This window comes from Artemia franciscana, chromosome 8 (genome assembly GCF_032884065.1).
Source record: "Artemia franciscana chromosome 8, ASM3288406v1, whole genome shotgun sequence".
NCBI lineage: Eukaryota > Metazoa > Arthropoda > Branchiopoda > Anostraca > Artemiidae > Artemia > Artemia franciscana.
In genome coordinates, this window is record NC_088870.1 from 6,606,044 (window position 1) to 6,633,084 (window position 27,041).

The 27,041-nt window shown below is 34.8% G+C and overlaps 1 protein-coding gene across 1 annotated transcript in view; it reads left to right on the forward strand.

Annotated features, from left to right (window-relative positions):
• Positions 1–27,041, forward strand: part of LOC136029910 (adhesion G protein-coupled receptor L3-like) — a 127,196-nt gene that overhangs the window by 56,468 nt on the left and 43,687 nt on the right. The window contains exons 7-9 of the mRNA XM_065708421.1: positions 3,399–3,519; positions 18,813–18,904; positions 23,892–24,021. Coding sequence (XP_065564493.1) covers positions 3,399–3,519; positions 18,813–18,904; positions 23,892–24,021 — 343 coding nt within the window. The remainder of the gene's footprint in view (positions 1–3,398; positions 3,520–18,812; positions 18,905–23,891; positions 24,022–27,041) is intronic.

A 27,041-nucleotide genomic window follows, 5' to 3' on the forward strand; every position in this document is an offset into this window, starting at 1 on the left:
TCAAAGCCAGCAAGGTTTGAGCCGTGTCAGTGAGACAAGCGATGAAGCAGCACCACCAACAACAGAAACGGCTATTGAGTCACCACCCTCAGCTTCACAGCCAGACCTGTTCATGTCCCCATTGCCACTGCGGGACGGTCAGCAGGCCAGCCCGAGCCCCAACGAGACGGCCACCGTATCTCAGCCCCAGGGTACCAGCGAAACACCATTGCAGCTACGCACGCGTTATGGTCGAATAGTAAGAGGACCCCTGAAGCTAAACCTGTAAAAAAAAAGAGTGAAGCGAAAAGAAGTATGAAAAGCTGCGGCCTTAACGCGGCCAAGGACTCAGTGAAGTGAACCAAGCCAAGACTTTAGTGGACCACTCTTGAAGTTAAAGTGTTTTGGAAGTTTAGTATGTTGCTTTTTTATTATGAGAAGGAAGATGTAGTATTTTTATATTATGTTGTATGGAAGTTTCATGTTATGTTTTTTTTGTAGGTAGCCTGGGTCAATAAACCTATTCAATAGACAACATTACAGCATGGGTGTGGCAGGTTGGCTTTTGATATCCGGTGTAGTTGAAGGCTAAAATGTTAGGACCACTGGTTTGATATGGTTACCCTTAGCAAAAAATAAACTTTGTAGAACTCGAAAAAAGTTTGTTTTTACCATAGAATACACTTAATTCTAAGCCAACTTAAAAGACCGCTTGCAAGCTTATTGAATCCCAAACGAATCTTGCCTAAGACCAGTTAATATAATGTACCTAGGTAAAAAAAAATATGTTGGCTGCAGATAACCGATTGGCACTGAAAGTTGCCTGTACGTATCCTGGATGTGGGAGGTAGGGTGCTCATACCCGGTGTTGTTTTAGGTTGAAATGTTAGGACCACTGGTTTGATATGATTACCCTTAGCTATTATTATCCTTGGCAGTAAACGGAACTTGGTAGAACTTGCTACTCCGAGTCACATCCCTTACAGAATTAAGGAAACTTCTCAAAGGTTATCTTACCTGAAAAAAACATTTGTCAGTGCTATATTTCTCTAAAATTCGTTTATGTTTTTTTTTTCCAAAACCGGCACATATGCCAAATGCGTAAAACTTTTAGACAAATTCATTCGAGGGATGAAAAATGGTAATGGAATCCTATCTCTTTTTTAATTAGTTTTACAGAAATAAAACTCAATGTTTCAATTCCGAATAACCCTGCTGAAATGCTATGACTACTGGTTTAATATGATTATCCTTAGCAGAAAACAAAACTTGGTAGAACTCAAATTTTTTTTATTTCCACCATAAAATATAGTTTATTTTAAACAGATCTTATGCACAAATGGGTTAATCCATTTTTATAGTTTTTTCCCCAAATCCAATACATATGGTAGAGAAATTAAAATTTTTGACAAATTCAATTCTGAGGGATGAAAAAATAAAAACAAGTGGATAAGAATTGGATATTTAAAATCTTTACATCAGGAACTTTCAACTGATATTTCATATGATTATGTTAAAAAATCTCATTAAATAAAATTATTTCAATCAAAATCATTGTTTTATTTCAACTGGTCTAAAATTTCGGTTTTAATCTATTGTTTTCCATTAATTGTTTAACATTGTTTTAACAAAATAACTAAAGAAGTGTTGTACCTGTCAAAATCATTGTTTTATTACGAGTTTATATTTATTTTCTATATTTTATTTATATTTAACTTTATTTTAGTTTATTAAATAAAGAAAAATTGCTATTGATTTAGGTCAAGATTCTATTCATTTGATCCTTTGCATAATTATTGCGATTATCAATCTAACATAAATTAATTTAAATGAACATGCAAAGGATCATATACATAGAACCTTGACCTAAATCAAAACCAATTTTTTTCTTTATCCAATAGGAGCTGACTGCTAGGGTCCGGGGTCCTGACATTTCCCTATTTGTGACCCCTGAAGGTCGATCATTCCTCCATTGTGTAACAAACACCTGCATCTTTTAGAAAATACTCCCTATTACGTAAGAAGGCACTGCACCCTAACGAAAATTAAAAAAATAAGTGTCCGGATCGGGATTCGAAGGGGTATTGGCTTCTCAGATTCAAAGGGCTCCCACTACCAAAAACACCCACCAGAACAGACCAGACCCAGAAGAATTACCCATTAGTCAGGCACCAATTGGAAATGGTTTCTGGGGCTCCCGGTGAAATTGGATGCTAGGGCCTTCCGCTAGAATTAGTTGCTAGGGGTCCTGTGGAATTACTTGATAGGGCCCCGTCGGAATTATATGCCAGGACTCCCCGTTGGAATAGTTTTCTAGGGCCCTGGTGAAATTTCTTGCCAGGGCCCCGCTGGAATTCGATACTAGTGCCCCCGTGGGAAGCAATTGCTAGGGTCCGGTGTCTTGAAGTTCCCTAGTGGTGGCCACTGACGGTCAAACTTCCCACTATTATGTAACAAGCACCTGCATCCTGAAGAAATCCCCTATTGCATAAAAAATACCTGCATCTCTTAGAAATACACCCTATTACGTAACAAGCATCTGCATCTTGAAGAAAATTAAGAAAAAGATGTCTGGGTCGGGGTTCGAAGGGGTACTGACTTGTTGGATCCATAGGGTTCTTGACTTGTCGGATCCACTGCTGAAAACACCACCAAAACAGGCCCATCCCAGAAGAATTACCCATTATTCAGATTCCATTATAAAGGCTGTATCTTTTACTAGGCTGTAATTCCCTCGGGGTATGCCAGTCCTCAAGTCGGAATTGATTTACCCCAAAGTTACCAGTATTTTGGTTATCCCGAAAGGGTCGAGGTGGCCCTTTTCAGGGGCTGTTACCCACAAATCTGGATCTTGCATACGGAGGCAATTTTCCTTCTATAGAGCATCATCTTGAGATTGTGCTTTCTATCACCATGCAATTTAACCCATGTTTGGGAGAAGTTTTGTAACTCACAGGACGTGTCTTCGCGCCAATGGGCTCTGCTGAGCGAACTTCCGAGGGGTCTTCTCTATCCTCTGCCCGTATTTACCGCCAGTGGGTGATGGTACCCCTGTTTCTATTATAGACCCCATTTACAAAGTCCCCCTTGGTCCGTGCCTCCTATGGAGGCATCCTATATATCTGTAAGGCGATCCCCTATAGCAAAAGATTGGTAAAAACCACCATTTGTGTCAAGGGCCTAAGTCGTTCTATTTTCCGAAATATGGTTTCACTAGCTTTACAAATGTTGCCGTTAGCCTTAGTTAGCAGTGACCGCGCTCGTATCCAGAGCTTGTCTACTTCTGATATGTAACTTTCTACTGTAGAAAAATCTGTATTGCTTTCTAACTCATTAAAAAAGTACAGGATACTTTGGGTACAATTTGTTAAAGAAATAACTTCTTTTTAATGCCGGTTTTTTAACTTACATATTTTTAGTCTTTTTCCTTACTGGAGCTCATATGGCTGTGAAGTAGTTGAAAGTACGACTGAGTATACCCAATGCAAATGTAATCACCCGGGAACATTTGCTGCCATTGGAGAGAACCAAAATTATTTGGTAAGGATTTTTCTACTTTGCTGAAAGACATGTATTTTTAGTTATTTTTGCTGCAATTAAGAAAGAGGAAGATAGAAAGAAAGAAAGAGAAATAAACAGATAGAGAAAGGGAAAGATAGGGGGAGAGAGGGGTGAATTTTGGTATCTTTACTGTCGTAACACTGACAGAAGCCTGTATGACAAGTATAAATGGTTGCATTTGTTTTTTAAAAATATATTCCAAATTACAGCCTGCTAATAGAAACATTTAACAAATAGTTTTCATTCTACACAAACATACTCTTTTTAACATTATTTTTGGATTTTTTTTTTTTTCGAATACCTGCATTCCTGCACTGAAATCATCATTTTTCGGAAGGTTGACTTAATTTTCGTACATCCTCTGAGAATGATTTTAAACTTCATGTTTCTTTGCAAGTTCCTATTCAAATTGTTCCAAAACCAAACATAACTTTTGCTGGTGATTTTGCAGCAGGAAACCTCAAACAACTTTTATTTCCTGTTTACAGGAAATAAATTCCTGTTTACAGGAAAACAGGAATTCCTTCGGGTAGGACACACAGGAAGTGATTCGGAAGATCGGCTAAATTCATATACATGAAACGTGAACTTACGAATAACAGATCAATTACGGATAAATCCCTTTATTAGACAGTGAAAAAAAAATGACAAAACTTTGAAAGTTTTGATCACATTACCGAACAAACCATCTTTTTACCGAACAAAATTATTGTATACTAGCTGTTGGGGTGGCTTGGGGTGGAGCTTCGCGCCACCTTTTTAGCTGAAAGCAAGGAGCGACATTAAAACTTAAAACGAACAGAAATTACTCCATATATGAAATGAGCTGTCCACTCCGCAATCCCCCGCTCTTTACGCTAAAGCTTTTAATGGTTTTAAAAAGTAGAATTGTGGCAAAGAGTCAAACTTTAGCGTAAAGAGCGAGGCATTGCGGAGTGGACAGCTCATTTCATATACGGAGTAATTTCTGTTCGTTTTAAGTTTTAATGTCACTCCTCACTTTCAGCTAAAAAAATTAGTTTTTTTTATTTAATTTCTGAACGTTTTTGAATTAATGCATGTTTAGTTTTGGCTCTCTGCACATAAATTATTAAAATGAAATTTGTATATTATTTCTTTTTTTGGCTAAATGCCTTTCTCTTAGTTTTGATCAGACGATTTTGAGAAATAAGGGGTGGAGAAGGAGGCCTAGTTGCCCTCCAATTTTTCGGTTACTTAAAAAGGCAACTAGAACTTTTAATTTTTAACGAACGTTTTTATTAGTCAAAAATATACGTAACTTAAGAATTAACTTACGTAACAAACTTTCATAACCTTATATTTTTATTATGTATACGAGGGGGTTTGTACCCTTGTTAATACCTCGCTCTTTTCACTAAATCGTAAGTTTTGTCCCAATTCTTTAAGAATGACCCCTGAATCAGAAGGCCGTAGAATAAATAGTTGAAATTACTAAAAATACTTTAGCATAAAGAGCAAGATATTTATCTCCTCCTAAATACCTCGCTCTTTATGCTGAAGTATTTTTAGAACCCCTCATATGCGTAATAATCTCTGTTCGTTTTAAGTTTCAATGCTACTTCTTCCTTTCATTTGAAAAAACGTTTTCATATTTATTTTTCATTGTTTTCTTATAGTAATGCTAGAGAATCCTGCGCCCTTGTCATTGAATTTTTCTTCCCCCATGACAGATTCCTCCAAGGAAAGATCTTCCAACATAGCCCCCTCTCCTCAGCCCCACCCCAAACAAAATAAAATCCCCCTGAAAACGTCTGTACACTTCCCAATAATCATTACTATATGTAAACACTGGTCAAAGTTTGTAACTTGCAGCCCCTCCCCCAGGGATTGTGGGGGAGTAAGTCATCCCCAAAGACATAGTTATTATTGTTTTTGACTATGCTGAACAAAATGGCTATCTAAAAATTTTGATTCGTTGACTTTGGGAAAAAATGAGCGTGGGAGGGGGCCTAGATGCCCTCCAATTTTTTTGGTCACTTAAAAAGGGCAATAGAACTTTTCATTTCCGTTAGAATGATCCCTCTTGCGACATTCTAGGACCACTTGGTCGATACGATCACCCCTGGGAAAAAAAAAACGAAAAAACAAATAAACACGCACCCGTGATTTGTCTTCTGGCAAAAAATACAAAATTCCACATTTTTGTAGATAGGAGCTTGCAACTTCTACAGCAGGGTTCTCTGATACGCTGAATCTGATGGTGTCATTTTCGTTGAGATCCTAAGACTTTTAGGGGGTGTTTCCCCCTATTTTCCTAAATAAGGCAAATTTTCTCAGGCTCGTAACTTTTGATAGGTAAGACAAAACTTGATGAAACTTATATGTTTAAAATCAGCATTAAAATGCGATTCTTTTGATTTAGCTATTGATATCAAAATTCAATTTTTTAGAGTTTTGGTTACTATGGAGCCGGGTCGCTCCTTACTACAGTTCGTTACCACGAACTGTTTGATGTATAGATGTCCCGGTGTCCCGGTCGTTATTTGTGTCCCGATGTCCCGGTGTTTAATTTCGTCAGTCGACAAACATGACGTCAGTTGACACAGAAACATGGCGTCACTCGACAGACACACAGACAACTTATTTTTATATATATACTAGCTGTTGGGGTGGCGCTTCGCGCCACCCCAACACCTAGTTGGTGGGGCGCTTTGCGCCCCCCAAGCCCCCCGCGCGCGTAAGTCGTTACGCGCCATATTAGTTACGCACCATTGTAGTTGTGTCCCTGTGTCCCACCTGTGAATATAGATAGATTTATATATGTGTTTCAAACTACGTAAAAATTGCGAATATACAACATTCTTGGCTTTCCCACTACTGGGAGCTTTCCGTTTCCAATCGCCAGCAATTGATCTGAAAATGTTTGACCAGAGTCATCGTTTTGCAATCGGACACGCATATTTGTAGTTAATTTTAATATTTTTATGTGTGCCCATAAATTAGAATTTTTCAGGCAAGCATTCATTTCGTCTGCAGGAGTTAAACTACGTAAAAATTGCGAATATACAACATTCTTGGCTTTCCCATTGTCTGTGCATATACAAAGCCGTATGTACTAATAATGACGTCATATACAAACGCTCTTTTTACAAACAAACAAACATGCATACACACAACTCGTTTTTATATAGATAGATAGATAGATAGATACAATACAAATTAACTGCGTAAAACTTGCGAATATACAACATTCTTCACAAGCAATATTAATGTGCTGCCAAAGGGTTTCGACTTCCCTCTCAAATCTTTCAAGCATTGATCCAGAGGATCAATGCTTGAAAGGATGTTGTATATTCCTTGTATATAAGCCTGTAATAAGAACAGCCTCACTTGTGGCCTCTATTAGGTTTTCCATTGTTTTTTTTTACGACAAGTCGCGTGCCATTGCAAAGCTTCATTGGTGGCTTCGCGCCACCCCAACACCTAGTTGGTGGGGGCGCTTCGCGCCCCCCCCCCCCAAGCCCCCCCGCGCGCGTAAGTCGTTACGCGCCATAATAGTTACGCGCCATTGTAGTTGTGTCCCTATGTCCCACCTGTGAATATAGATATATATATATATATATATATATATATATATATATATATATATATATATATATATATATATATATATATATATATATATATATATATATATATATATATATATATATATATATATACGGTTTTAACTACGTAAAACTTGCGAATATACAACATTCTTTGCTGTCCCATTGTCTTTGCATATAAATAGATTGTCAGGTTTACCGACTCTTGAACATGCAACATATAATGGTCCATGGGAAAACAATCTGTATTCAGATCTATACCTCATGATTCTAATGATTGCCCTTGAGCTTTGTTGATGGTGATTGCTAATCGACCATTCCCTGTCCCGGTGTCCCGGTCGTCATTTACATCCCCCTGTTTCCCCCGGTGTCCCCGTTGTAGTTGTGTCCCTGTGTCCCGGTCGTCATTTATATTCCCTGTGTCCCGGTCGTCATTTGTATCCCGGTGTACCGGTCTGTATATACATTCGTTTTTTAGTTTTGTTTTTCTCCTTTATTTTTTTCCTTTTTTTTTCTTTTTTAGTTTATTTAGATTTTTAGATTTTTTAGTTTTTTTATTAGTTTTTAGTTTTTTTTTCTTTTTAGTTTTTTTGTAGTTTTTACCTTCTTTTTAGTTTTGTTAATTTTTTTTTTTTACTTATGTCCTGGTCGTCATTTATACTCCCTGTGTCCCGGTGCTTTGTTGATTGCTAATCGAACATTCCTTTTGTCCTGGTCGCTTTCTCTTTGAGTGTCGTCATTTATTTTTTTCTTTTTTAGTTCTTTTAGTTTTTACCTTTTTTAGTTTTTTTTAGTTTTTTAGATGAAAATTTTTTTTAGTTTTTTCCTTTTTTTCTTTTTAGTTTTTTATTGGTTTTTACCTTTATGTTAGCTTATTTTTCAGTTTTTTCCTTTTTTTTTTAGTTTTTTTTTATTTTTTTTTTTTAGTTTTTTACCTTTTTTTAGTTTTTTTAGTTTTTTTAGTTTTTTAGCTTTTTTACTTTTTTTATTAGTTTTTAGTTTTTTTGTAGTTTTTGCCTTTTTTTAGTTTTTTCAGTTTTTTTTTAGTTTTTTATTGGTTTTTACCTTTATTTTAGCTTATTTTTCAGTTTTTTCCTTTTTTTTAGTTTTTTTTAGTTTTTAGTTTTTTTAGTTTTTTACTTTTTTTTAGTTTTTTTAGTTTTTTTAGTTTTTTAGCTTTTTTATTTTTTTTATTAGTTTTTAGTTTTTTTTTGTAGTTTTTGCCTTTTTTTTTTAGTTTTTTTAGTTTTTTAGCTTTTTTATTAGTTTTTAGTTTTTTTTGTAGTTTTTGCCTTTTTTTTAGTTTTTTTAGTTTTTTAGCTTTTTTATTTTTTTTATTAGTTTTTAGTTTTTTTTGTAGTTTTTGCCTTTTTTTAGTTTTTTCAGTTTTGACGTCACCTGATCCAGTTTTTTCAGGTGACGTCACCTGATCCACGATCCACAGATCCACAGACAACTTATTTTTATATATATAGATAGTTTTTTTTTTTTACTTATGTCCTGGTCGTCATTTATACTCCCTGTGTCCCGGTGCTTTGTTGATTGCTAATCGAACATTCCTTTTGTCCTGGTCGCTTTCTCTTTGAGTTTCGTCATTTATTTTTTTCATTTTTAGTTCTTTTAGTTTTTACCTTTTTTAGTTTTTTTTAGTTTTTTAGATGAAAATTTTTTTTAGTTTTTTCCTTTTTTTCTTTTTAGTTTTTTATTGGTTTTTACCTTTATTTTAGCTTATTTTTCAGTTTTTTCCTTTTTTTTATTTTTTTTTTTATTTTTTATTTTTTTTAGTTATTTACCTTTTTTTAGTTTTTTTAGTTTTTTTAGTTTTTTAGCTTTTTTACTTTTTTTATTAGTTTTTAGTTTTTTTTTGTAGTTTTTGCCTTTTTTTAGTTTTTTTCAGTTTTTTTTTTAGTTTTTTATTGGTTTTTACCTTTATTTTAGCTTATTTTTCAGTTTTTTCCTTTTTTTTAGTTTTTTTTTAGTTTTTAGTTTTTTTAGTTTTTTACCTTTTTTTAGTTTTTTTAGTTTTTTTAGTTTTTTAGCTTTTTTATTTTTTTTATTAGTTTTTAGTTTTTTTTGTAGTTTTTGCCTTTTTTTAGTTTTTTTAGTTTTTTAGCTTTTTTATTAGTTTTTAGTTTTTTTTGTAGTTTTTGCCTTTTTTTAGTTTTTTTAGTTTTTTAGCTTTTTTATTTTTTTTATTAGTTTTTAGTTTTTTTTTGTAGTTTTTGCCTTTTTTTAGTTTTTTCAGTTTTGACGTCACCTGATCCAGTTTTTTCAGGTGACGTCACCTGATCCATCCACAGACAGACAACTTATTTTTATATATATAGATATATAGATTATTTGTGCTCTTATTTTTTTTCAATTATTTAGTGTCCTTATTTTTTGTGTGTGGTATTCTAAAATAATTATGAGATGTGAACGATATAAATTTTCTACTAAATCTTCCTCTAAGAGTTTTAATTCCAAAGAAGTTTAGCTGTTCAACAGAACTCTTCAAAAAACTATCCCTGTAAAAACTATTCAAGGATATATATATATATATATATATATATATATATATATATATATATATATATATATATATATATATATATATATATATATATATATATATATATATATATATATATATATATATATATATATATATATATATATATATATATATATATATATATATATATATATATAAGTTGTTTGTCTGTGTGTCTGTCGGGTGACGTCATGCCATCATGTCATGTCGTCATGAAGTTAGATGTCGTCATGTGAACCTACACATGAACCTACAATGACAACAGCCGAGGAAGCTGCTCAAAGAGTCTATGCCAAAAAACTTGCTGCTGATAGAGAAAGTAAGAAAAGAAAGCGTGCCGAGGAATCACAAGAACAGCAAGAAAACAGGCTTGCGGCTGATAGAGAAAGTAAGAACAGAAAGCGTGCCGAGGAACTACCAGAGCAACGCGAAACCAGACTTGCTGCTAAAAGAGAAAGTGAAAAAAGAAGGCTTGCCGAGGAATCACAAGAACAGCAAGAAAACAGGCTTGCGGCTAATAGAGAAAGTAATAAAAGAAAGCGTGCCGAGGAATCACAACAAAAGCGTGAAATTAGGCTTGCGTCTCAAAGAGAAATCACCAAAAGAAAGCCGAGGAATCACAAGAGCAGCCTGAAAATTTTCGCCTGGCATTCAGGTACAGCCTGGTCGATGATTATAGCTGGAGTAGATCTGTTCAGATCGGGACTATGTCTAAAATTTGTCCCTATTGCAAGGCCTTGAAATTTAATGGTGAAACAATGGGAATGTGTTGCGCCTCAGGAAAAGTTAAACTTCCTCTACTGGCTGCACCACCAGAGCCATTGAAGACTTTGCTTACTGGAACTACATCAGAATCTAAGCGTTTTTTATCCGGCAAAAGTTGAAATCACTGATAAACTACATAGTAAAACTTGAAGTGTTTGGGTCAGTGCGATGCTGGATGTACTCAGTGGAATGGTAAAAACGAGGATTGCCACACGCACATGTACTAATCTGGCTACATTATAAAATTACTTCTAACGAAATTGATGTTGTGGTTTCCGCTGAAATACCTGATGAAAATGTCGATAAGGGGTTATATGATATTGTTGTAAAAAATATGACATGGACCTTGCGGTGCACTGAACGAAAATTCACCATGCAGGGCCAAAGGAAGGTGCACAAAGCAATATCCTCGACTTTTAGTACCCAACACAATTACTTGCAATGATGGCTACCCACAATATAGAAGAAGATCTACTGAAGATGGCGGTAAAACAGCAATAATAAAGAAGCGTAACGGCACCACCATCGAAGTAGATAACCAGTGGGTTGTTCCATATTCCCCATTATTATCAAAAACATTTAATGCACAAATAAACTTTGAATACTCTAACTCCTTAAAGGCAATCAAATACATATGTAAATACGTCAAAAAAGGCAGTGACATGGCAGTTTTTGGCTTGCAGTCCAAATCAAAGATGTCGACGAAATCGTACAATATCAGGCTGGAAAAAAAATATCACGCTGGAATGTAAAAAAAACTTTAGAACTCCGAATAGTAATAAAAACTTCACAGTGCAAATTTTGGATATGACTTGATTACTGAGTTGTCTACCGTTATTTTTTTACTGCAACAACTTAAACTTTTATGATACTTGCAATTATAAAAAAGGTCCTTGTTTTAAATGCTGCATTTGTTTGTGGGAACACTTCCTTTGCAATGACAGAGTATCGAGCTTTACCCACCGCTTTTCAAATTGGCTGCGGCTGCTTCTCTCAGCGAAATTATTTGAGAAGCATATCTTACCCATTAAAAGACACTTTTGTTTACAAATTACAAATTAATTAAGTGTGTAAAACTGTTTGGGGGTACTGCTTTAATTTGCAAGTTTATAGAAGTCGAGAGTCTTCTGTCTCAACAACCGCTAAAACATTTTGGTTATCTGTACAACTAAGGTTGATATCAGAGATTTGTATTTGTAGTATTAGCAGAGTTTTCAACTAGTTTTCTTATTCATTTAAATTGTCAAAGGTGTTTTCTATAGGGTGTTGGCTTGTGAGATGTTTCAAACAGGCTAAATTGGATACTTAGGTCTAATTCTGCAGTATTAGCAGAGTTTTTAACTAGTTTTCTTATTCATTTAAATTGTCAAAGGTGTTTTCTATAGGGTGTTGGCTTGTGAGATGTTTCAAACAGGCTAAATTGGCTACTTAGGTCTACTTTTGCAGTATTAGCAGAGTTTTTAACTAGTTTTCTTATTCATTTAAATTGTCAAAGGTGTTTTCTATAGGGTGTTGGCTTGTGAGATGTTTCAAACAGGTTAAATTGGATACTTAGGTCTACTTTTGCAGTATTAGCAGAGTTTTTATCTAGTTTTCTTATTCATTTAAATTGCCAAAGGTGTTTTCTATAGGGTGTTGGCTTGTGAGATGTTTCAAACAGGCTAAATTGGCTACTTAGGTCTACTTTTGCAGTATTAGCAGAGTTTTTAACTAGTTTTCTTATTCATTTAAATTGTCAAAGGTATTTTCTAAAAAGACACTTTTGTTTACAAATTACAAATTAATTAAGTGTGTAAAACTGTTTGGGGGTACCGCTTTAATTTGCAAGTTTATAGAAGTCGAGAGTCTTCTGTCTCAACAACCGCTAAAACATTTTGGTTATCTGTACAACTAAGGTTGATATCAGAGATTTGTATTTGTAGTATTAGCAGAGTTTTCAACTAGTTTTCTTATTCATTTAAATTGTCAAAGGTGTTTTCTATAGGGTGTTGGCTTGTGAGATGTTTCAAACAGGCTAAATTGGATACTTAGGTCTAATTCTGCAGTATTAGCAGAGTTTTTAACTAGTTTTCTTATTCATTTAAATTGTCAAAGGTGTTTTCTATAGGGTGTTGGCTTGTGAGATGTTTCAAACAGGCTAAATTGGCTACTTAGGTCTACTTTTGCAGTATTAGCAGAGTTTTTAACTAGTTTTCTTATTCATTTAAATTGTCAAAGGTGTTTTCTATAGGGTGTTGGCTTGTGAGATGTTTCAAACAGGTTAAATTGGATACTTAGGTCTACTTTTGCAGTATTAGCAGAGTTTTTATCTAGTTTTCTTATTCATTTAAATTGCCAAAGGTGTTTTCTATAGGGTGTTGGCTTGTGAGATGTTTCAAACAGGCTAAATTGGCTACTTAGGTCTACTTTTGCAGTATTAGCAGAGTTTTTAACTAGTTTTCTTATTCATTTAAATTGTCAAAGGTATTTTCTATAGGGTGTTGGCTTGTGAGATGTTTCAAACAGGCTAAATTGGATACTTAGGTCTACTTTTGCAGTATTAGCAGAGTTTCTATAGGGTGTTGGCTTGTGAGATGTTTCAAACAGGCTAAATTGGATACTTAGGTCTACTTTTGCAGTATTAGCAGAGTTTTTAACTAGTTTTCTTATTCATTTAAATTGTCAAAGGTGTTTTTCTATAGGGTGTTGGCTCGTGAGATGATTCAAACAGGCCAAATTGGCTACTTAGGTCTACTTTTGCAGTGTTAGCTGAGTTTTTAACTAGTTTTCTTATTCATTTAAATTGTCAAAGGTGTTTTCTATAGGGTGTTGGCTTGTGAGATGTTTCAAACAGGCTAAATTGGATACTTAGGTCTACTTTTGCAGTATTAGCAGAGTTTTTAACTAGTTTTCTTATTCATTTAAATTGTCAAAGGTGTTTTTCTATAGGGTGTCGGCTTGTGAGATGCTTCAAACAGGCTAAATTGGCTACTTAGGTCTACTTTTGCAGTATTAGCAGAGTTTTTAACTAGTTTTCTTATTCATTTAAATTGTCAAAGGTGTTTTCTATAGGGTGTTGGCTTGTGAGATGTTTCAAACAGGCTAAATTGGATACTTAGGTCTACTTTTGCAGTATTAGCAGAGTCTCTAATAAGTTTTCTTCTTCATTTAAATTCTCAAAGGTGTTTTCTATAGGGTGTTGGCTTGTGAGATGTTTCAAACAGGCTAAATTGGCTACTTAGGTCTACTTTTGCAGTATCAGCAGAATTTCTAATAAGTTTTCTTATTCATTTAAATTATCAAAGGTGTTTTTTTATAAGGTGTTGGCTTGTGAGATGTTTCAGACAGGCTAAATTGGCTACTTAGGTCTACTTTTGTAGTACCAGCAGAATTTCTAATTCTGCACATACATTTCAAGTAAGAAAAATACTTATCTCTATAGTCAGAATTGCATCCTGAATCCAAAGTTATTGTGCATTTGCATCAGAAAGGAAATTAATATTCACCATATACAGACCTAGCCTATACCAATTCAGGGTATATATTTGCACGTTAGTGAGTATATGTGTATGTATGTGTATGTGTATGTATATGTGTATGTATGTGTGTATGTATATGTATGTATATGTATATGTGTATATATATATATATATATATATGTATATGTATATATATGTATATATATATATGTATATATATATATGTATATATGTAAGCCCTATAGATAGGTAGAGTAGCTCCATAGGAGGCTTAGGCCAAGTAGGACCTTGTCCCAGTGGGGCCCATAATAGAAACTGGGAAACCCTCCCCTGGGGGTCATAATTTCAGGTGGAGGAGGAAGAAGGCCCCTCAAATGTACACTCAGCAGGGCCAACTGCCGTGTTCACAATAGGAGGACAACTGCGGCAGGGCGTAAGATCCAGATTTATGGACAACGGCCTCTGTAAAGGGCTGCCTCGACCCTTTCGGGGTACCTGCAAGACTGGGAAACTTGCGGTCAATTTTTCCCACTTGAGGAGTGGCGCCCCTCGAGGAAATTATAGCCTAGTAAACAACACAGCACTCGTACGGGATTCTGATTATTGGATAATTTTCTGGGCTTGGTTTGTTTTGATGGGCGTTTTCGGGCTGAAAAACCTCTTCCTAGCTAATTTATCTACTATGGGCTGCCTCCCCGTAGTAGCATAATATTTGTAGGCATGAATATATAATGAGTCGGAGGTAATAGGCTTGGGACTGTCTGTGCAGGATTTCGACTCTTGTTGATAGAAGAGCATCGCCAAGTGCTGAAAACCATGTTGTGACCAAGATGGGCCCAGGATTGCACTAAGCCTCCAACTTTCTGGAGGTCCCAGGGACTTCTTGCTGTCCGGTTCTAAGCCGGCTTAAGCGCTTTGGTGTAGACTTGAGAAGATATGTTGGTCCCCATCCTGCACTGGTATCCGGGATCACTGCTTTTCTTGAGGCCAAAATAATTTCAAAGATTTAAAGAACATGAAAATTGGAACTTGGAATGTTACGACGTTAAAAAATGATTATCGCATCGACATTTTGACTGACGAATTCAGACGGTTTGAACTGGATTTATTAGGAGTTTCAGAAACTCATATCCCAGGGGTAGGAAGCATGAAATTAGGTGACATAGAATTTGTTTACTCAGGAAGGAAGGATGGGGTACATAGACAGGGAGTAGGGCTCATGATGAATAAGGAAGCTGCTAAGTCTTGTTTAGGCTGGGAAGGTATTAATAATAGAATACTAATTGCTCATTTTATGACTAAAAAGTTTAGGGTATCAGTTATAGTAGTATATGCCCCCATTGAACCAACTGATGGAGATACTAGTGACTCAGATGAATTTTACTTACAGTTACAGGAGCAAATAGACAGGGTACCAGGTAGAAATATGGTGTTTTTGCTAGGAGATTTTAATGCCCAGGTTGGTAGAAATAGGGATAGATGGTATCCTAGCCTAGGTAATTTTGGTGTAGGAAAAGAAAACAGTAATGGCTATAGGCTTTTGCAATTTTGTAGGTATAACAACCTAGTTATAACCAATACGGTGTTTGGTCACAAAATGGCCCATAAGTTGACATGGTATTCACGTGATGGTAAGACAGCAAACCTTATTGATTATGTTATTGTAAACAGAAGACTAGCAGGATCAATACAAGATACTAGGGTGTATAGGAGTGCCGTTATTGATGTTAAAAGTAAAGATCACCATCTAGTAGTGTCTAAGGTTAATTTAAAGCTGAAATTTCGGAAGAGTAACTCCCTCCCGGAAAGTTATGATGTTGGTAGACTTCAGGATGAAAATTTGAGAAAAAAATTCCAGGAACAGTTGAGTACTAAACTTGAGGGTTTAAAATTTGACAATGTGGAAGATGGATGGAATAATTTCAGAAAAACAATTTGTGAAGTTGCTGATGGTGTCCTAGGGAAGAATGCTAAGACAGCAACTAGGAATATTAGTGAAAAAGCTTTAGGTTTAATAGAGAGTAGAAGGGGTTTGTATAAGAATTATCTGAGCGATAGGTCGTATGAAAACAAAAGGAATGTAAAGAAAGTGGAGAAAGCATTAAAATATGAACTAAGGAGATGTGAAATGGAGGCGATGGATAAAATTGCTGAGGATCTGGAAGATGCGGCTAGACGGCATAATAGTAAAATATTATACTGGCATGTTAATAAATTGAAAGGGAGTAGCCGATCCGGACTAGTCCCAGTTAAAGATAGAAATGGGGTCACAATTAGTGATAAGGAAAAAGTTAAAGAAAGATGGGTGGAACATTTTGAGAATGTGCTAAACCGAGATACAGTTGCAGGAAAAGATATAGATGAAAATGAAAAAGTTTGTGATACCTTGGATGTGAAGGAAGATTTGTTTAGTGAGGAAGAATTAGCGACAGTCCTAGAAGGATTAAAAAATAATAAGGCCCCAGGTGCTGATAGTATGATTAATGAGTTCCTTAAATATGGTGGCTCTGAGGTTAGGAATAAGCTACTGAAGATTATGAACATGATTTTTGAAAAAGGGGAAGTACCCAATGATTTTAGGAAAACCTTAATTAAACCACTGTATAAGAAAGGTGACAAGAGTGAATGTCGGAATTATCGAGGCATTAGTCTGGTCTCTGTAGGTAGCAAATTACTGAGTAATATGATACTTTTTAGACTGAGACATGCTGTAGACAAAGTTTTAAGGGAAGAACAATGCGGTTTTAGAAAAGGTAGAGGATGTGTCGACCATGTTTTCACTCTTAGGTTAATAATTGAGAAGTCCCTTCGTTGTCAAACACCTTTGGTCCTTAGTTTTATCGATTATGAGCAAGCTTTCGATTCTGTTGATAGAACAGCGTTAACAAAGGTCTTATCGTTATATGGTATACCAGAAAAATACATTAAAGTGATTTGCGCTATGTACGAGAATAATACTGCTGCGGTTAAGGTAGGAAATGAGGTTAGCAACTGGTTTTGTATTAAATCAGGAGTTAAGCAGGGTTGTGTTCTATCCCCCTTTATATGGATCATTTTGATGGACTTCGTCTTAAGGAGCACAGGAAAGGCAATTGGAGACCATGGAATCAAATGGGGAGGAAGAACGCTCCTGGACTTAGATTATGCTGATGATTTAAGCATATTAGATGAAAGTGTGAGCAAAATGAATGAATTTTTAGAGGTTTTACGAGTTCAGGGTGCTAAAATAGGCTTGAAAATTAATGTTAAGAAGACTAAGTCACTAAGGTTAGGAATAAGTGAAGATGAACAGGTGACCTTTGGTAACGAAAAGATTGATCAGGTTGGGAGCTTCAGTTACCTTGGTAGTATTATTAGTAAAGATGGTGAGAGCAGTGAAGATGTTAAAAGTAGAATAGCTAAAGCTCAGGGTGTTTTTTCACAGTTAAAAAAAGTTTGGAAGAATAGAAAGATAAGCCTACAAACCAAGATTAGAATATTGGAAGCTACAGTGATGACAGTGGTCAAATATGGCTCTGAAGCATGGACACTCCGAAAAGCAGATGAAAATTTACTAGATGTTTTCCAGAGAAATTGCCTACGGATTGTTCTGGGTACCCGGCTGACTGACCGTATTTCAAACAGTAGGTTGTACGAAAAGTGTGGTTCAATCCCGCTTTCTGGGGCTATAATGAAAGAAAGGTTGAGATGGCTAGGCCACGTTCTACGGATGAAGGATGACAGATTACCGAAGATTGTCCTTTTTGGCCAACCGTCTGGGGCTACACGGAAAGCAGGTCGTCCTTGTCTGGGTTGGGAGGATGTCATAAATAAGGATTTAAAGGAAATGGGAACTTCCTGGGAGGGTGTAAAGAGGGAGGCTTTAAATAGATTAGGTTGGAGGAGGAGCGTGCGTAGCTGTGTTGGCCTCAGGCGGCTTGGTGCTGCAGTGAGTTATTAGTAGTAGTAGTAGATTATCACCAATTTGGGTAGGAGGAAATTATTTTGTGAGGTTCGTAACATTTTGTTGGTTGCAGTAGAAGATTTCATTTCGCTACCCTTCTTGTTATAGAAATTAACTTACTTTTTTCAGCTAGAACTTGGTGTGAGAATGTGGTAATTTGCAAGTCCTCTTCAAAATTCTACTAAATATAATAAATTTTTCTAAAAAAATTCAAAAAATTTTCGAAATACGGTTTTTCGTAAGATCACTGTTTAACCTTTCTTCAGAAGTATTAATTATTTCTTCAACCTGATCTTCGGTTTCAAGCAATGGTGATTTCTGTAAGTTACTCTTCGGTTTTGATACTTGCCATTTATGCGCTTGGCAAAAAAGAAGATGATATGACTATGACAAGGCTTTCCATGAACTATCTTAATATCTGTCCACATAGCGCAAGTTTCGGATATGACTTAATTACAGAATTCTCAACCCATAATCGGACTGCAATATGACTGGAGCTCAAAATGTTAGAAATGTTAAAAGAACGTGATGCGCTACTTTTTCCGCCCTCTTTGTCTAATTCACCAGAGATAAGGATTGGGAATTATTTACGGAGCTTATTAATGTTGTGAAATTTATAACGTACATAATTTATAATCTTTCAATCTCAATTTAAGCAATTTTTCACTAGTAGAAAATTCCAACATAAGGCAAGTCTCCAAATCACAGACAGACACGTTAATTTTGCCAATTGTATAACGTAAATAATTCATAATCTTTCAATTTAAATTTAAGCGATTTTCCACTGATAGAAAATTTTACCATAAAGCAACTCGCCAAAGCACATACAAGGCGCATTAATAATGAGAATTTTATGATGTATGTAATTTATAATCTTTCAATTGAAATTTAAGCAATTTTTCACTAATAGAAAATAGCACTTCTGGATTAATATTGTTTTATTTTTACATAAAGGAGAAGAGGTTGAGTATTTATAGCTGTTAAAAAAATAATTTTCTTTCTAGGGCAAGCCTTTAGAACTGGACATTGTGTGGTACTGCTTTACTATATTTTCCATTGTATGCTGTTTGGCCGTGTTGCTCATTTTGATCTTCAAGTATGTTGAAACACTTTTTTTTCAATCCGTTTGATTAAGTTCTTGAATAATTCAAAACTGCTGAGAAGTTTGAAATCAATTAACTAGATAGATTAGTCTGTCTTACTGTACTTCCCACTTTAATCTTTGAGTTTGTTGTAGCAATTAATTTTAAGTTCCATTTAATTATATGGATTCCCTTCAACTGAGCGTGAAGCCTAAGGTGAAATGATAAAAATTTCTGATAGTAACAAAATTGCACGAATTATATTTTGTGCTGCTTTTATGACTGTGCTGCTCATCACATTTTTTTTGTGCAGCATTTTTTGTGTACATTTTTTTGTGTACATTTTTGTACACAAAATGTACATTGTGTACATTTTTTTTAAGTACACCCTTGTAGTATTTGAACTTTCGTTCAATAAGAATCCTCTTTAGATGATAAAACCCTAAAGTCTGAAATCCGTCGTAACTTATGATTTTGTTAATTGACCGTGTTTTTCCTTTTGAGTTTTAAGAAAGCTGTCCAAATTTTTAAATTTCCATTTAATTATATGGTTTTCTATTTATTAAGTTCCTGATGTAGTCCAAGATAAACTGCTGAAAAGCCCGAATTCAGTTAAAAGCACGTGACCTGTGTTGTTAAACTGTGTTGCTCATTTTAATCTTTTAATATATTATTGTATTTTTTTACTTTCTTTGAATTATATGGGTACATTCTTGGTGAAGTCTAAAATAAAATGCTGGAAAGTCTGAGTTCAGTTTAATCCATGTGTGTTATATTGTTTTACTGTGTTGCACACTCTAGTCCTTAAGTATGTTTTGCAATTTCTTAACTTTAGTTTTAGTTCATGGGTTTTTTTCAATCAAGTTACTGCTGAGTTAAAGTCCTATGAATTATGCAATTCGATATTGCTGTTGATTTTGTTCTTTAGTTATATTGCTGTAATAATTTAAGTTATATTGTTTTTTTCTTTATGAGTTCTAGATGAAATTCAAAAAGAAAATAAGATTCGTCGGACTTCAGCTAAAACCTATGAATTATGCTGTTTGACTGTGTTTTCCGTTTGATTTTTTTTGATGTTGGATTTTATTTAAATATCATTTCGCCATATGGCTTTTTACTGATTAGGTTCATGATGTATATCAAAGATAAACTGCTGAAAGGTCTGAATTCAGATACAACCATAAGGGTTATATTGTTGTACACTCATACTCATTTAAATATGCTTTTGCAATTTTTAAACTTTCATTAAATTGCATGGGCTTATTTTAATTAAGTTCTTGGTGAAGCATAATATGAAAGGCTGAAAGGTCTGAACTCAGTTAAAACTGCACGGATCATTCTATTTTACAGAGCTGTTTATTTTGTTCTTTAAGTACTATTTAAATTTTTGATATTTTATTTATTTTTAATGGTTCTCTTTAAATGAACTCTCTTTAGGTGTGAATAAAAAACATAAATAGTCTGAATTCAATCAAGCAGTTCGTGGTAACGAACTGTAAATTAGGAGCGACCCGGCTAAATAGTAAATGAAACTCTAAAAAACGAGTTTTGATACCAGTAGATACATCAAAAGAACTGAATTCTTATGCTGATTTTAAATATGTAAGTTTCATTAGGTTTAGTTTTACCCATCAAAGGTTACGGATCCGAGAAAACTTGACTGATTTTCGAGAAAAAGGGGGGCCTAAAACACAACTTTAGTGGAAATCACACCATCACATTCAGCGTATCAAAGAACCCTATTGTAGAGGTTTCAGGCTCCTATTTAAAACGAAAATGCGGAATTTTGTACTTTTTGCCAGAAGAAAGATCCCGGATGCGTCTTTGTTAGTTTTTTTCATGGGTGATCGTATTAACCTAGTGATCCTAGAACACGATGAGAAGGGTCATTCAAACGGAAATTCAAAGTTCTAGTGCCCTTTTTAATCGACCGCAAAATTGGGGGGCAGCAAGGCCCCCTCCCACGCCCGTTCTGTCTCAAAATGGTCCGATTAAAATTTAGAGATAGACATTTTGTTCAGCATAGTTGAAAGGCCAAAGAACTATGTATTTAGATATATCATGATCCAGCCACAGCCCTTTGGGGAAAGGTCTTTAAGTTCCAAACTTGTCCATTGTTTACGTATAATAATTGTTATTGGGAAGTATGCCTAAATCTTTCAATGGCGGGGGGATTTCGGCTGGTGTATTTTCCAAGGGTATAATTTTCCATGGAGAGCGTAGTTTCCTGGGGGTCAATTTCTAAGGAGAAATTTTACACTATTGCAAGAATTCCACAATTTGCCAGAATTCTTCGACGAAATTCTTCTTATATATTGCTTTCTCATTGCCGACTCAATTTTACGCGTGGAGACATTAAGGCTAATTGTCTGGGGTAAATTTTCATAGGGATTGAATTGTCTAGAGAGTAAATCTGTGGGGGGAATGGGATTTATCCGTCGAGGTAACAATTTCCCGGTATTACTTAAAAAACAATCAGAAATTAAATTGAAAGTAACTAATTGAGTAAAGAGTAGAAATTAAAGTAGAAACTAGAGTAAAAAGTAGAGTAAAGTAGAAAATAATTGAAACTAAAGTAATTCAACCGAAAGTAAGAAGCAAGATTAAAACCTAAGAAGAACAGAAAATATTACGTATATAAGGGGGGTTTGCTCCTCCTCAAAACCTCATTCTTTACTCTAAAGTTTGAATTCTGTGCCAATTCTTCAAGAAAGACTCCCGAAACACTGTTTGTTTAATTAAAACAATATGAAGTTTTTATTTACTAAAAGCTTTATCGTAAGGAGCGAGGTGTTGAGGAGAAGCAGCCCCCTCATATACGTATTAATTTCTGTTCGTTTTAATGTTGCTCCTTACTTTCAATTGAAAAGACTTTTTTTTATTTAATAAAACCACAAATGCTGTTCGACCATGTTCCTCGTTTTCACATTAAATTAAATATTCCTCTACATACAACATATGTTGTTTTACTGTGCTGTTTATTTTTGTCTCTAAATATGCCATAGCAATTTTTAACCTCCATTGAATTATATGGGTTCCCTTTAATTCAACTTCTTGATGAAATCTAAGATAAAACGCTGAAAAGTCTGAATTCAGTTAAAAACATATGCCGCTGTGCCGTGTTGCTCGTTTTTTTTTCTTTAGGTATGTTGCTACATTTTTTTTTAACTTTCATGTAATTTAATCGGTTCCTTTTAATTAAGTTCTCAATCGAGACTAAGACGAAATACTGAATTCGGTTAAAACCGTATGATATATTAGCAGCCATGTTAGACCTTCTCCTGAGTATGCATGCCCTGCTTGGCATCCGGGATTGACAAAACATCAAACAGATAGACTTTAGACAATACAAAAAAGAGCTATAAAAATTATACTTGGACAAAACTACTCAACTTACGAGGATGCACTGAAACAACTCAATTTTGACTCACTTGAAAGTCGTAGACATGGCTTAACATATAGATTTGGACTAAATTGTTTGAATTCCCCAACTCATTGTCGTTTACTACCCAACCTTCAGAGCCCCCCAACTGAAGGACCAGTTACTAGACTCCGACAAATAAAAAAGAATTGTCCACAGTTACTGACTTGCTCAGCCTATAGTACTGAGAGAAATCGCAAATCATTTGTCCCATATTTTACCCGTCATTTTAATAATATTGACACGACTAATATTTAATGTTTGGTTAATATGTGCTTGATTAATATAATGTTTGTTTAAATTTTCCTGTGAGTGTTTTTGAAGGTATAAATTATTTTTGTCATGACATGCTAATGCTAGCTCCGGCTATTGTAGTGAATAAATATATTCTATTCTATGTCATATTTCACTGCGCTGCTTAGTTGATCTTTAGCATGTTATTCCGATCTCTGAATTTAACTTTCGTTGATATATATATATATATATATATATATATATATATATATATATATATATATATATATATATATATATATATATATATATATATATATATATATATATATATATATATATATATATATATATATATATATATATATATATATATATATATATATATATATATATATATATATATATATATATATATATATATATATATATATATATATATATATATATAGTTTTCGTTTGTTATTGTAATTATGTTTGCTTCCTGTAATGAAGTTTTCAGTGATGTCTAAGACGAATTCGTGATCTGAGAGCGAAATACTTTTATTCCATAAGAGACCAAAATCTTAAAGATCTTTGGCCATTTAGCCTACTATTTTTCATTCTTTCGAATAGTCTATGTGGACAGTCTATAAGGCATTCTGATACTTAGATGTAGATACCCTGGATGGTGGAGGGTTGGAAAGGACTAATCAAGACGCTTGGCCGCGTTTTTCTCGTAATGAGCTTTTGAGCAGTATTAAAATTTGACTTTCAGGCCGTAAGTGTCTGAATTTCAGATATAGTACCATAATAAACTTCAGTGTTGATGAGGTATTTCTCTAATATATTGGAGAGTTTGCAAATTCTCCTTAATCACGTGTTCAATAGTGCTTGAGCATCGAACAAACCTTCGAACAAACCTTGAGCATCGAAGCTCGTACAAACCTTATAGAAAAACCAATCAATTTCTATTTTAAGGAGTAAAACGATTTAGTATGTGAGTGGATTGATATCGGTTTGAGCTTCAAATAATTGCACGGCTTAAAAAATTCATTTTTTACAATAAAGCAATAATTGGAATTTTTGAAAGTTTAAAGCTCCATATTTCTTTTATTTAAAAAACATCAGTAATAACACTAAGAAATGAAAATTTTCTTTTGTGCTTTAGAAAAACGCCAGATTATTCCTATTATAATATTATAAAAGCCTTATATAGTCCTATTTGCCCTAAAATAGTCCTACTAGGCCTATATAGTCCTATTATTTTTTAAAGTCTGTGTGACAGTTGTGCAGCACTTTAAATGTGGTGATTTGCGACCTGCCTGACATCTATATCTTTTTAAATATGTGATTTTCAATTCTAGGCGTGATGGATCTCAAAGTAAAGTCAAAGAAATTCGGAGGTTCGGCTTAATTAATCTGGTTCTTTGTTTGATTGTATCAGACTTCATGATTCTGCTTTTTATGGATAAGTCAAAGTTCTATATCGATGAAGTAAGTAGTTTCTTTGATTAGGTGAAATGCATATTTTTGGGTCGTACGAAAACCAGAACACGCAGATAAGGCATATACACACGAGATTATTGTGAACAGCCCAACATTTCAGAGGGAGGGGTTTAGTATTGAAAACACTTAAAATGAGTCAAAGTACAAGGAAAATTTCGGGGAAAAGTAAAAAGAAACATGGGAGAAATCGATTTTTTATTTCGGAGAAAGGAAGACATGAACGCCCCAACGGCAATTACCTTATGTTTCATGTACATATTTAAGTAATATATTATAACGTCAGTTTTGATTCAAGGACGTTCTACACTTGATGAAAATAAATTTGTAATTCACGTTTTTAACCCTTGTGGTAGGTGATCCGAGTTAGATTTTCAAAATAATAGCACTGAACCAAGTGTTCGTTGAATAAATAAGGTCAAGGCGTCATGTCATATAGACGGTCAAAAAAAGAGAAAGAAATAAAACTAGCAAAATTTATGAAAAGATTATAAAATTCAACACAAAAGCAAAAAGGGGGAAAAAGAAGGAATTGGTACAAATAATAACAAGAAGGCTCATAAATTCTTTTGGTATCGTAAGGGACAAAAGCTTTTTTCATATCTTGAGAAAATATGGGAAAACAGAACTGACTGAAAAACAACTTAGGGTATGCGGAATCGACATGGGAAATGCCTTTTCGGGAAAATGTTTCCATTCGAGGTTATGGTATTGCGTTTCTTTTTGTAAATGGAGTTTTTCTTGCCTTTTTAATTATGTTTTTTAAAATAATCTTTTTTAAATTACTTTTTTTTTAATAAAACAACAAAACTCAACTGAACTCAAGCGTTTCTAACCTTGATTTTTATTAGAGAAGAGATTATAGAATTTTAGATTTACTAAATACTTTTACTAAAAGTATTTTACTAAAAGTATAAATAAATACTTTTTTACTAGATTTACTTATTTTACTTTTAGTAAAGTTATTCTCAGAGTTCTCTTTTGGGTGGATTTAATTTTATTTGATTCTTCCCGAAAAACTACAGGGTGCCAAACAGAAGAAGCATATTCTATATAACGGTAGACAAAGGAGGTATAAACCCTTGAAGAACGGGAAAGGGGGATGAAAAGGGGGAAAGGGGGACAGGAAAGGAGGATTGACGAGCTTAAGTAGCAGGATAGACGTATTAGCTTGGTGAATAATATTTATAATCTGTACATGTCACTTTAAATAAAAAATATGTCACCAAAAATTTCAACGAGGAGAAAGTTAATTTCAGGAGGGATTGAGCTGATGAAAGGGGGGTATTTAATTGAGCAATTGGTGTTTCTGTAGATTCATAAGGGTTTTCATATGTTTATTTCCGTATCCCATTCTGAAATGATGAGAAGTTGCTCGTAGTGTTGCTTATTAGTGAGGTGCATCGTAGTGTTGCTTATTAGTGAGGTGCATCGTAGTGTTGCTTATTAGTGAGGTGCATCGTAGTGTTGCGTAGTACTACAGTGTTGCTCATTAAATTTACGTAGCAATTTCCAACGTCCGTTAATTCAAAAACGAATTTCCATTTTTAATGAAGGCCTCAAAGTCTTCTGTGTCTTCAAAATTGCAAAGGAAATGTTGAGTTTATAGGTACTTGGTCGGTCTCATTTCCCCATATATTAGACGTATTTTCGATGTAACACCATAATTTGTGTCTCGTTAGACACGTTATTGGTGTCTCGTTATTTGTGTCTCTTTGGTCTAGTGTCTTGCTTTGGGTGAGAGAGGTCTCAGTTTCGAATCCTGGACGACTTCAATTTTTACATGAACAAGATCTGAAACTAGATACGTGATCGATATAGCGATCACTGAAAGTTGGCAGGAATACCAGGGACCAGACTAGACTAAATAGAAAATAGTAGCTTCCGAAATTTGACCATCTAGGGGGGGGGAGTGGAGGGACGGTTAACTCGAAAAAATAGGAAAACTAGGTATTTTTAACTTACGAATGGATCATGAAATCTTAATGAAATTTGATATTTAGAAGGATCTTGTGTCTCAGATCTTTCATTTTAAATCACGACCGGATCTGGTGACATTGGAGGGAGTTAAAGGGGGAAACCGGAAATATTGGAAAGTGCTTAGAGCAGAGAGATTGGGATGATACTAGATGCGAAGAATAAGCACAAGTACTAAATACGTGATTGACATTACCAGACCGGATCTGCTCTCTTTGGGGGAAATTGGGGGGGGGGATTTCCAGTGCGTTAGCGAGTTTGGTGCTTCTGGACGTGCTAGGACAATGAAAATGGGTAGGCGTGTAAGGAATTTCGACAAATTGACTTGATAAGAGTCATTTCCCCATTCGACCATCTGGAGATGGGGCTGGAGGGAGGGGAAATAGTAAAATGGAGGTATGTTTATCTTGCGAATGGGTGATCGAATTTTGATGAAACTTAATGTATAGAAAGATCTCATGTCTTAGATACTCTATTTTTAATTCAGATCGGTTCTGGGGACAAAGGGGGTTGGAGGGGGAAACGGGAATCTTGCAAATCGGAAATCTTGGAAAACTCTTAGAGTGGAGAGATCGGGATGAATCTTGATGGGAAGAATAAACACAAGTTCTAGATACGTGATTGACATAATCGGACTGGATTTGCTCTATTTGGAGGAGTTTGGGGGGGGGGCGATTTCCAGTGCTTTGGTGAGTTCGAGAATAAGCACAAGTTATATGTACGTGATTGAAATAAGCGGACCGGATCCGATATCTTTGGGGGAGATGGAGGGATTTCTAGTGCTTTGGCGAGCTTGGTGCTTTTTGATGTGCTAGGACGACGAAATCGATAGCTCTAGTACCTAGTCTCATTTTAGGTTCAATCCTCGTCACAAGTGCCATATGAGCTCTTGTCTTTTAAAGGCTTTTATTTTCTTTTTGCAAGCTAGGGCACCTACAAGTGAACAATGTTGGCTTTATCTATTGCTTAACTACTTCTGATAGTTGAACATAGCCTTCAGTTCAGTTCAAACAAAGCTCAGATAGGAGATTAAA